At 28.7% G+C, this 12768-nt stretch overlaps 1 protein-coding gene across 1 annotated transcript; it reads right to left on the reverse strand.

Moving 5' to 3' along the window:
• Positions 1 to 960: 960 nt before the first annotated feature.
• LOC113873028 (triacylglycerol lipase SDP1-like) lies at positions 961 to 4898 on the reverse strand. The gene is made up of 3 exons (XM_027510979.1): positions 3155 to 4898; positions 2194 to 2337; positions 961 to 2033 (listed from the first exon to the last, which is right to left on the reverse strand). The coding sequence occupies exons 1-3, from the start codon at positions 4571 to 4573 to the stop codon at positions 1080 to 1082; spliced, it is 2517 nt and encodes an 838-aa protein (XP_027366780.1). The 5' UTR covers positions 4574 to 4898; the 3' UTR covers positions 961 to 1079.
• Positions 4899 to 12768: the final 7870 nt, after the last annotated feature.

Below are 12768 nucleotides of genomic sequence, written 5' to 3' on the forward strand. Positions count from 1 at the left end.
ATAAATTTTTAAATATTTACAATATATAGTAAATCTTACTAAAAAAATTATAATATTTAATAACATTAACATATTAAATTGAAATCTATTAAAATGGCCCTACCTGATAAACCGATTTAAAAGTATCCATAAGACATTAAAATTAAAAGTTTGAATAAATATGGACCTTTTTTTAACCCGACTTGTTTAGATTTTAACCCATATTGGTTTGGGATAAGCTAGCCCGCAAGCTATTCTCATTATTTTTTGTATAAGTGAATATAATTTTTTAGATAATATTTATTTTAAATTTAAATTCAAAATTTCCAATTATAAAATTAAATATTAATTTATTTCATATTAATTTTAATTAACATATTCAATATTTGATTCTTGGACAATGAGAGTTAGTCCATTGCAATTGAAGATACAAAATTTTCTCAAGGGAGTTAAATAATCGAGAGACTAGTCAGAATATTTGTTTTAAATATTTAGAATTACTTAAATTGTTTGTTTTAATTTTCTTAAATGAAGTGACTTGATGACATTTTTAATTTTGAATTTGCTGGATAGATCTTCGATATTTTAAATTTCTATGTGCCTAAAAAAATATTATTAATACAATTTTTTATTTTAAAATATATATTAAAATAAGTATTCTTAAAAATTGTAAAACGAGTAATCACGTAAATGTGTTACCTGCATAAGGGTGGACTTGACGTTAATCCACCGCTTGACATAAGCTAACTTGAACCAAACTATGTAAGTCAAATTGATAGCTCTAATTGAATTTCATTAAATTTTGTAATTTTTAATTACTGAATTCAAGCAAAATAGTTTAAAATAATAGAATTTTAAATGATATGATTTAAATTTTTTAAAATTTTAGGAAATGCGACATGCCTGATAACAACACAAAAGAAGGCAAAACAGGGGAAAAGAGGAGGAGGGGTGTTGTGTGGAGTGTTTCATTTGCACAAGTATTAGCTAAAACATTTAATTTAGTTGAGGAATTTATGAATATGATGATACCTCTTTTCTTCCTAACAAAGATCTTTGGCTAGACTATCAACAATATGGACAGTAATAGAACCAAATTATTAAAGCAAACGGGGAGAATCTTGGGAACTAACTGTCAACATGCTCTGATCCTTACCCAAATAATTGCCAGAATGATCTGTGGTTGTAGACCCATCACCGCCATTTTCAGAAGCTGAGCTAGCATCATCCATCTCCTTCCCTGGACAATCAATTTGTACACATTCAGCAACTTCATTGTTAAAACTATCATAAACATGAGTCCTATTTGAAGTTGACAAGTCTTCTTTCTTGACAACATTAAATACAATCCCATTATGGATCCTTTCAGGCTGTAGAAGATCACCTTCAGTCACCATTATAGTAGATCCATTCATGACAACCCTGTTGCCATGTTCTTTGAGATCAAATTCTGTGTACTCAGAGCTATTATCTGGTGTTGCGAGCCTTGAACTGTAATGCTGAAAATCACGAGGGCTAGTATGAGTCACCAAGCCTGCATTTAGTTCAGTATCAACTTCTAAGTTTTGGACAAAGTCAATGAATGTGTTTGCTGATGTAGTTCTCATCAAAGGCCCCCCAGATCTGGTCCAAGAATTCAAGTCAGCACTTTCAGATTCACTGTCACTTGCATCCACGCCACGGGACTTCCAATTTTTACCAGCGGCTCCGCTGAAGCTATTAACACCTTGATGGAATGAGGAAGCAGCATCTGCAAGAATGTCTTCATCAATGGAGCCTGTAGAATTCTCTCGTGCAATGACGTTCCACGATGGAATTCTTCTTGAAGCACTGAATTTGACAGTACTGGGCAGACCATGCGATGCAGCTGCAGCTCTTAAAGCACTTCTTTTGAGTCGTCTCATATGATTGAGAAGAGCAACACACTCATCAAGAACAAGCTCAATTCCACAATTTGCTTTTATGGCCGAAAGCTTCTCCCAGGTGCATCTTCTCCCTTGATTAGCTGCCTTTTGAAGCTCTACATAAGAGGGGTTCTGTATGATTTTTAAGTACTGGAAAAAGACAACATACTCAAGTTAATCACTATTCTTCTGCTCAATCTTCACCAATAAAAGATATATAAATTAATTCACAAACCATTTTCAGTAATCACTAGTTATATTTGTTATCTTAAAAAAAGCCTAGTTTATTTAATTGTTCTTAGGCACATACCTGAGCAAGAGTTGCAGGCATAACAACTGTTACATCACCCTCCCAGTCTTGAGCAAACAGCTTGGCAAGTCCACCTAATGGAAAGCCGAGTTCCAGTACTTGATTACATCTATGTTTCACCTCCATTTCTACTAGATGAGCAAGCTACAGAAATGAAAACCACATTGGATTGTTATCGTTGCATATTCAGCATCTTAGGGCAGCATCATACTGAAGATCCAATGGCAAACATGTATGATGCCTCGTAGAAATAACAGTTCAAAGATACCACTATTTTCCAGTCAAGTTGGGGGCGGGGGAGGGGGGTGTAAATAGAAGTTAAACAGATAAATGAACTTACGAATTCTGTATATGCAATCAGGATTCAGATTGGAAGTCATGCCTTTTGTAAGTTTGCAAACAAATGGTACCATATTCCAAAAAACTTTTACCACTATTTCAACATTGAGCTTCTACTGAAGGATCAGCTTGTTACTCTATTCTTTAAATTCTTATCAAAGCAATGGTACTAAGACACTAATAAACCACCAGACACCAACAAAGATAAGTTGTATGGCTGTGCAAGTAAATGGCAATGGCAACAATGTTTTTGTCATACAAATTCTGCAGGCATGAATTGAAACCTTGATATTGGCAGGGAATGGAATAGCAGAGGCAATAATTATAAAACTACTCAGTGGCTTATCCAATAAATAATAAATACATAAAGAATTATATTTCATGGACTCACATAAATAAGTCAACATACAAAATACACTTCAGTGTGATCAGCTATAGGAATCAAATGAAGCCATAATGTTCTATCGAAATAATAAGTTTTACTACACGGAACCATTTACACATCAACTCACAGGAATGACGTTTCTGGTTAGGGACAGAGATTGAGTTAATTGAAAATGCAGATGTGAAAATCCATTTAAGAAATAAATATGTGCAATGAGGTCCAAGTCCATGAACATACCTTGGCTGCAAAATTACCGCCATAAGCTCGTATAAATTCTTTCATTCTCAATAATGGTGCAATATGAGGATTGGCCTGACTAACTATAAAGTGATTGACATTGAACAGCTCTTTCAACTGCATCATAGGTAAATCAATCTCTAAACTCCCATCCCTCCAACGGCGCACCGGTGTGGAACCCTTCTCAGGATCCAAATTAAATGGAGGATGATAAGGAACAATCTCTCCAGTTCTATCCTTTGCCATCAATTCCTGAGCCTCAAAAAGTCCGGGAAATGCGCAAGAAGCAGTGACTGCACTCCATATAACAACATGGGGTGAAGTCAAGTAGTTAAGACATCTAGGTGGTTCATGCTTTCGGGGGGAGCAAACTGTAATCCCAAGAATTCGACCGGTCATGTCATAAGCTTCTTGAAATGTAAGATTGCTTGTTAAATGCCTCAGCATCATTTGCAACTGTCTGATCTCGTGAACTGCACCATATGTTGTTACCCTCTTCACAACCGTAAAAATCCCACCCATTTGATCAAAAAACTGTAATGAGTGCCATGAATCCTCAAAAAAGCTTTGAAGCTCAGGCCAAGACCTAGTGGCAACAACAGAACACATAATTGATCCTACACTTGAACCAGCAATGATCCTAGGCATAAGTTTATGTTCTACGAGTGTTTTTACCACACCAATATGAAAGGCTCCAAGGGAAGCACCCCCACTTAACAGCAAAGCAGTCCTCCCAAACGCATGCCTAGTTTCATGCATGAAAGAAAGCTTTTCTTCCAACGCAAGCTCCTCCGAATCAGAGTTACAAACCACCCTCAATTGAGTTGATACTTCATCAATATACTCCTTGATCTGTCTTGGCACCTGAAGCCTACCCTTGTGGAGATCAGGGTTACACATATTACCTAGATTTCTAACAAGATCAGCACGCATACGAAATGTTATATCTCTAATAGACCCCTCTTGCCGGCGATGACGAAGCTCTCCAAGCTTGTTTGTTACCAACTCTACATCATAGAGGTCTGCTTCATTCATCTTTGGTGTCTCTCTGTCAAGCATCTTGGCTGCATGAGCCCACTCCTCATAGGTCAATGCAGTTGTCATCATATTTCTCCAAAACTTCCTCCTATATGCCATCTCAGCCCTTACCTTAACATTCGTGTACCGTTTCAATACGAAAGCAACTATTGTCATCATTGCCAATATCCCCTGTGGATTTCTTGGATGAAACCATGACACAATGGGTACCCAAAATCCCCTAAACCTATGGAATACATTCATCAACACGAAAAATATTTGATGCCTCAAATGTGAGATAGACTTGCAGAAAAGAACCCTGAAAGCAATTGACCTCCCAAGAATGCTTGAAGGCCCAATTGCAAAAGGGTCAACATTAGCCTCATTACTTACATGATCCATTTCTAAACTAATGTCAATAGTTCTCTTCTCACAAGTCAAAACCCAGAAGGGATCAAGTAATTTACAAAATTTACCAGGAAAAATGGTTCTTTTATGACAGCATCAAAGAGTAAATATGAAAGGCTGGGCTTTTTGCAACTGCTATGTCAAATAAACAATAAAGATTAAAGTCAAGTATATAAAGGAATTGACTTTGAATAAAATTCCTAAGCTAGTGCATAAATGAATGAATAATGGAGAAAATAAGGAACCAGAGATTCATCAACAAAAACTCCTAACTAAAATAAAACAAAAATCCGCATAACTGTGTAAACAGATAGATTTATGCATCACAAGTCACAACTGAACGTTCGAATTAGAAATGATTTGTTCAGTAAGGTTGAACTGTTTATACGACAAACCAGATATGCGAAGCTCTGAAAGGTTTTGAATCAATTCTTCGATATAGAAAGGAAGTTATAATAATAATAATAATAATAATAATAATAATAAATAACCAATTATCTGGAAGCAAAGAGCAAACTGAGATTGGAATTGGATTATAAAAAAGGGTCAAATTGTTGCAGAATGGCAAAGCCTTCAGCAACAACAATAATAATAATTAAAAAGATGTTCCCGCTAAGCCCAGTAGAGATGGAAAGGCTTAGCGAGAAGAAGATTCTTGTGTGTATGTAACGAATACGATAACTAGGATTTTGAACAAATCAAAATGAAGGAAAGGGCATTGGGATCTGAGAGGTGAAATTATAGTTATCGTTATTTAGGATGACGCGGGAGCAAGTCAGAAAAGTGCGCTATGGCTTGGGGGTTAGTGGTGTATTCCCTTCATAAATATTGTTGCGTAATTTTATAGCTAACTCTGTCCCTGCCGAATACATCATTCAAGGTATATTATTATTTTTTATGAGCTGGAGAATTTTCTTTGCAGGTGTTATTTAATTAAAATAATTTTTTAACAAAAAAATTAAAATTATTATATGATTACTAATTTTACTATATTAAATAGAACAAAGTTAAAGTGACTAAAAAATATTTTATGCATAATATGAATATTATTAAATTTTTAAAATAAAAGCTAAGAGATCCTATGTAACTTTTTTAAATTTTAATAATTTTAAAAAATAAAAATGAATATATTATTAATTTTAAATATTTTCAATATTAAATAGAGAATAATTAAATTTTTAAAATAAAAAGTGAAAGTTTTAATTTAAAATTAAAATAAGTTAAAAAATGCTCAATAGAAAAAAGAGTGGAACTTCTAAAAACAATTGCATTGAAGATAAATGCTAATTTCTTTTAAAAACACGATAATTTTTAATTTTAAAAATAAATTAAGACTGTAAAAATATAAAAATAATGAGAAGAAAGAAAAGAACGACAGAACTAAAAATAAAGTGAAGAAAATATATCAAGATTTTGTACGATAAATAATTAAAAAAATATGAAAAATTATCAAATAATACTATATTTTATATTAGCTTTAAATTTAAAAAAATATTTATGTAAACAATTTATCATAATTATAATTATTATTTGTAAAAATAAATATGAAACAAACAAGGTTTATAATAAAAAGGAGACCTAAATCAAGTAAAAAATTATGATATGTCTATAAGTTTAAATAGTTTAAGACTCATTCTTGTGCTTTATAATTGTTAATGGCGAAAAGATTTTGCACATCATGAGATATAAAGACAAGATTCATTGTTAATTAAGCTCATACGTATGAATGAAATGGGATTTTACACTATTGCGACAACCTTTCATGTTCAATGTATTATAATATTTGTTTATTTTTATTTTCTTACTTAATATCTTTCAAATTACCTTTTTTTTCTATACTTAATCTTAAACATTTAAAATATAAATTCAGTAGCGGGAGAGCTTGAACGTTCCTTTCAAACATTTACAACAGCTCGAACATGTGTAATTTTACAGCTATGTAGATAGAGGAACTTATATGTATTTTAATTTACAATCACAACACACATAGAATAAGATATGTTTAATATAATAAAATAAAAAAGATCTAGCTTGTCTAACATTGCTAATTCCTTCAAACTCGGATTTCAAATCTGACACGACAAGAAAGTAGGCGCAAGAAAATTAAAAAAATACCTTTAAAAGGACACGGTAGGTCTTCCTTTCGCTCCTGCTTTTGCGTTGGCCACATAAAAACAAAATAAAAGGTAAAAGTAGGAATTATTTTCTTTATACATGACATTTAAAGGAGAAAACTTTCACCTTTAATTCTTGATATGCAGCATTAGTTAAATTTTTTTTAATATTTTAAATTGTAGTCTTTAAAATTAACAATTGTTAATCATATTAATTCTTACATTTAAGAGAAGTTAAAATTAAATAACGAAATAATAATTTTATATGTTAAGTAACATGTGACATTAACACTCATTTTAAAATCTTTTAAAATTTATTATTTTTATCTTTAAATTTTAACATTTTTAAACAATAAAGTCCTTCTTCATCTTCTACTTCTCCTATGTAATCTCTTTTTTTCTTTTGACTACTAGTATAATGATGTTTAGTACTTCTTTATTTTAAGTTTTCTCTTGAATTACTAAATATAAATCTCAAATATGCAGGTTGATAACCAATTATTATCGATTTAGTGAACATGTTTCATATTGAGACATTAACAATAGTGTAAATTCTTGCAAAAGTTGTCACTTATGAAATCCTTGTAGTCTTTTGCAATTATTTTTCTATAGTTCAAAACCTCTTTGAGGTTAACAAGGAATAGATTGTCATAATTTTTCTCAAACATGTTAATGGAAATACTAGCTTTATTTTTCTTACACTTGATAATCTATTGCACTAGTCCATAAGGGAAGGAAAAAGATGTCATGAAAAAAGGAGAAGTAGAAGATGAGGAAAAACCTTATTTTTTAAAAATATTAAAATTTAGAATGATTTGTTTTTAAAAGATTTTAAAATAATGTCGTTTTGTATCACTTGTCATTTAAAATGACGAATCATCATTTTATTACTTAATTTTAACGTTTCTTAATGGATGAAACTAATGTGATTATTGGAATTGTTAATTTTAGGAACTAAAATTTAAAATTTAAGGGACTAATTATAAATAAATTACATATTTCATATATTAAAGTGAAGGTTTTTCTATATTTAAAAATTATATATACAAGTATATAATGCTTTTAAAAAATTATAGAAATATAAGATTCAAAAATGACAATTTTTAGTGTAAGTATAAAAGTTTAGAAATAAAATATTAAAAAATAATAACGTTTCAAAAATTATAATATTAAGAAAATTAAAAATACTAAAGTTGTCAATATTGATTTTAAAAATAATAATAAAATATTTAAAAAATACAAAAAATAGTCAAAAGTTGTAATTAACAATTTTTAATAAAAGGCGATCAAAAGTTATCAATAAAAATTTTTGAAAAAAATTTATATTTATGTAATTTTGTCAAAAAATTTATATTTCTGTAATTTAAAAAAAACCATATATAAAAAAAGCCTAAAAGTAATGTTATTCATGTTTTAAAATATTTTAAAATTCATTTAATATTTTATTTAGAATAATTAAATAAACTATTTAATATATTTACAATAATTAAATAAAAATATTTATTATATTATATATTATATATAATTTTTAAAGTTAATTTATTACTTTAAATAATTAAAATTCACAAAACTACTGTTTTAAAGTATATACTAATCGATAAAACACTAATTAAAGAATTAGCAACAGTTTTTTAAAACATACTATTAATATTTGCTTTTTATAATTTTAATTAAATATTTTCTGAGTCAACTTCATCACGAACTTTTAAAAGAAAAAGCAAACATAAAGGTGAGGGAATTCGTTGTATTTTCTTAGAAGCAATAGACAGAAGAAGTAAACAATCGTCCAAAAATAGATCTCAGCAGGATAAAGTCGAAGAATTCCAAGTTTCCATACAATACGACACTGAAACGCAAGGACACGGCATTGAATTCTATTGGCTAGCTTTAGGTAAAAACTATTAAAATACCATTTGTAGGTAAATTAAATTAAATAATTTATAATTCACATATCAATGGACTTCATAATAATTTAAACCACAAATTATTTATTTTACTTTTTCTTTCGAAATCTATGCATTATATATTATATATCTGCTAAAAGCATTTAATGAATAATTTTAAGAATAAATACATATTTAAGTAAGGATAATAATTGATATTTTAAACTAAAATATCTCTAAAAATTTAAATGGATGTTGATTATAAGTGAATTTTTATCATCCAATGCAAGAGACCATTTGTCTAAGATTTACAAGTTATCCTACAACAATTTTTTCAGATTTGTTTTTCAAAAGCTGCAATTTTTAACTTCTAAAAGAAAAATTAAATCAGCCCTTTACTGAGGGTTTTACATTTTGTGAAAAATATAAATATTCTAAATTTTTTAGACATCTTTTAAACCCTAAACTACCTCAAAAAATCCAACACGAGGTTTCCACCTCATGGAGTTTAGCGATGAGAGATTTGCATACCCCCTTAACCCAAGTGGAGAAACTGTTTGCATAATTAAAATTTTTGCATGTCATCGCATTTAAAACAACCCCTTCCTAATTCCTATACAAGTTATAATAAAAGCTTCTGCATATGTTAAAGAAAACCCTCATAGAAAAAAATATTTCACAAATACACAATGAAAATTTGCAACACACTGGACATGGAAGTTTCTCAAATATTTTAGGTTCTAATCAAATTGACTAATAAAATCAATGTTGATTTAAAGAGTTACAAGAAGAGGTTGAAATTAAATGCTCCAACCTAATAGTCCAATTTGTTGGTCGGACTAATGACATGTTCTGTGCCAATTTTGTTGGTAAGAAGTTATTTGTCATGTTCTATACCAAGTTTCTTGGTAAGAAGCCACGAAACCAAGAATTTAAGTTTCTTATGTGCATGCTACAAATGAATGCATCCAGAACACCATCTTTGGCCACACAAGTAAGTAAAACAAGCAACAAAATAAGTAAGCCTATCATCATTTTTATATGAATTAGTCATTAAATTAACAATTTGTTGAAAATTGATGGATCACAGTTGGATGTTCTCTTCCTTCATTAGGTATTTAAAATATAATATTAAATAAATTTAGAATCATAAAATTTATAATATATATATATATATATATATATAGGTTATAAATATTATTAAAAAAATTGTGAAACATAACAACTTTTAGAGATAGTTAACTTCGAAAGTTTTTCATAAAAACTCGTTATTGCATCAAATTTTTTGTTATATTCATTTACGGTGTCTTTAATGAAAAAACTTGATTTCACAAATATTTATGAGAAGGGGAAGAAGAAATTATTTTACTATATAATTAGATAGGAATGTTTATATGGATGGAGGGCAAGTGTACCTATCGAAAAGTAATAAAGAGTTCTTAAACTAAATTCCTGAAATATCGTCCCACAAGGATTGTTTTCTAATTATTAAGAATGTCCTAATTCAATTGCTTAAGCTTCAAAGATATGAGACTAATTAAAAAAAAATTTATAAAATTAATTCTAGAATTAAGAGTAAGGAATACGATCCATGTCTTAGTTAAACTTATTGAAGAAGAACCTAGGGCAGATGAGTTTTCTCATTCAATCCTTTATATTATTTTTTTTATTTAACTTTAAATCCAATTTTCTTGTGATTATCAATCATTCATACGAATACTATTAATACCCAATGGTCATGCAATATTAATATTTTTTTCTCTAAATTAACATCCCCAATGATCGTGTAAGACATCAATTTAAGAAAGCTTAAGGAACCTATAAACTTGTTAATTTAATAACGATTAGAAGAGAAAGTTTGGTTTGGTCTACCTAATCCTTCGTCTCGTTTTACCCTATAGATCTATTAATTAACCGAGATACAGTCGCCCGACGGTATAATTAATTAGGATTAAGAGAGAAACGCAATAAGATAAAATCTAATCATAGAACAAAATTTAAATTTAAATTCAAACATCAAAATTTCATAAATTCATGAACAATAGTTTGCATAGCCCTAGCTATGGACTGTTACTCATGCTAAAGAAAAGAACTAAAACAATCACAAATAAAGCCATAAAAAAAAGTAAACTAGAATGAGATGAGTTCTCGGTCTTCAAGTACGATCGCTCGAAGCTCTAAGTCCCGCCAAATATATGTCAATGATCCCGTGCACGAGAAAGGAGATGAGAAGTGTCAAAGACTAGGTGTCAAAAAAGTGGGGTTCTCAATGGTGCCTTAGGTCTTCCTTTTAATAGGGTTTGAAAACCCTAAAGACTCTTCATAATTAGGCTTCCCACAGATGAGTCCGGCCATGCAAGGCCTTAAACATGACCGTGCATGGACTCGAAGCACCCCGTACTTATTGAAAGGATCTGAACATACTAACTGCTGTGAAACTCTAATTTTCTATCAATTTGGGCTCAAAACACACCCAAATATACTTGCGGTGTCTTTATACCAAACTGCCTAATTAATATATAAATTAGTGTAAAATCTAAATAAAATAAAGGTCAAATATGAATATATGTACTGTAAAAGATGACCTAATTACAGACTTATCACTATACACTTAAATGAGCAAGTACCCAATCCAAACTCTCAGTACAGCCACAATAATCTTGACTTCTTATAAACAAGATATATTATAAATTATTTTTAATAACAATTAGTACTATAATTAAAATCAAAATCTACAATTCTAAAATTATTTTTAAAACTTCTAATTTTAATAATTTAAATTATCAATTTAATTCTAATTTTTATGCACGTTAGGTTAACTAAACTTATTACAACTATTCTTTTACTAACATTTAATACTATAATTAAAATTAAATTCTTACAACTCTTAATCCTATTTCTAATTTTAACAACTCAAATAATTATTATTTTAATTTATATTTCTAAAATCCTAATTCTAACAACTCAAGCAATAATAAATCAAAATTAATTATTTATCTAAAATTATGTCAACTCAAATTATCATCAAATATTTTTAATAAAATTTTTTATCTTTTAAAAATTATTATTTCTTTCAATTCCTAATACAATCTCCCTATTAATAATTTTTTTTAAAATATAACTTACTATGTTTACGTCAATTATAAATTTGTTTCTTATAAATAAAAACATAAAAATTAATATATTTATTTCAAATTTATGTCACTTACAAATATTAGAAAATAAATCTAATAAATATTATATAATTATTTTTAATTTCGCTCAAAATTTTATAATTTACATTCATTGTCAATTAATCTTTAACAAAAATTAATATTAATCTTTTCATAAATAACTAATTTTAAAATTTTACTCTAAAAAGCTAGTTTTTTTTTCATAAATTACAATTTCTTCAATTTTACTCTAAGGAGTCAAAATTTTTCATAAATAAATAATTCTGAAATATTCCACAATTTTATATTTAACAATTAAATTTTAAAATAAATAAAAACTTAAAATAATTTTTTAAAATTAATGAATAAATATAAAATATTCCAATAAAATAATGTAATAATACAAGAAAATTCATATAAGTTCCTCCCTAATTTCCGGTAGACACAAAATTATAATTCAAAATTAATACCACCACTTGAAATAATAATAATATGCAAAATTGCTATTTTAATTTACTAAAATAAAAAAATTTAAATAATAAATATTAGCATATGAATTATCTCAAAGTGTTACACAGAAAAAACAAAAATCTCAAGCAAATTTACTTAGAGTAAGCTAGAATGCTAGAAGCTCCTATGATGGCAAAAATAAGGGAAGAAGGTGGAGGGAAGCTTGCAGTGCCTGTTAACCTAATTGTCATGGGCTGCAAAATAGGTAAGTATCACTACTGATTAGGCAATACTATTATCATCTTAACAGAGTCGAAACATGTTCATATTAAGATATGTAGTTTCTTTTCTCTTTAGCTCATTTCAAACTAATATCATCTTTTTAAAGTTGATACTTGTGTAGCGCTACCATGTAACAAGTACCATCATGATATATGCGAATTTTTTCAAAAAATAATTAATTATTGCTTTTTTTTTCTTGATACTTATGCTAGCACATGCCAATGTCAAAATAATTATCACTCTATAAAATACAATACTTAATTTAAAAGTATTAATATAACTCATACAGATACAATACACCCTGTGAA

Source organism: Abrus precatorius, unplaced genomic scaffold (assembly GCF_003935025.1).
Source record: "Abrus precatorius isolate BTA unplaced genomic scaffold, Abrus_2018 Scaffold7, whole genome shotgun sequence".
NCBI classification, from domain to species: Eukaryota; Viridiplantae; Streptophyta; class Magnoliopsida; order Fabales; family Fabaceae; genus Abrus; species Abrus precatorius.

What these genes read in the sequence shown, in the direction of transcription:
- LOC113873028 (XM_027510979.1), bottom strand. Translation starts at nt 4,573, where the DNA reads ATGGATCATGTAAGTAATGAGGCTAATGTTGACCCTTTTGCAATTGGG. An exon ending in GCGGTAATTTTGCAGCCAAG is followed by an intron (nt 2,338 to 3,154) that starts GTATGTTCATGG and finishes TCATTTCTGTAG; the next exon opens with CTTGCTCATCTAGTAGAAAT. An exon ending in TGCCTGCAACTCTTGCTCAG is followed by an intron (nt 2,034 to 2,193) that starts GTATGTGCCTAA and finishes GTCTTTTTCCAG; the next exon opens with TACTTAAAAATCATACAGAA.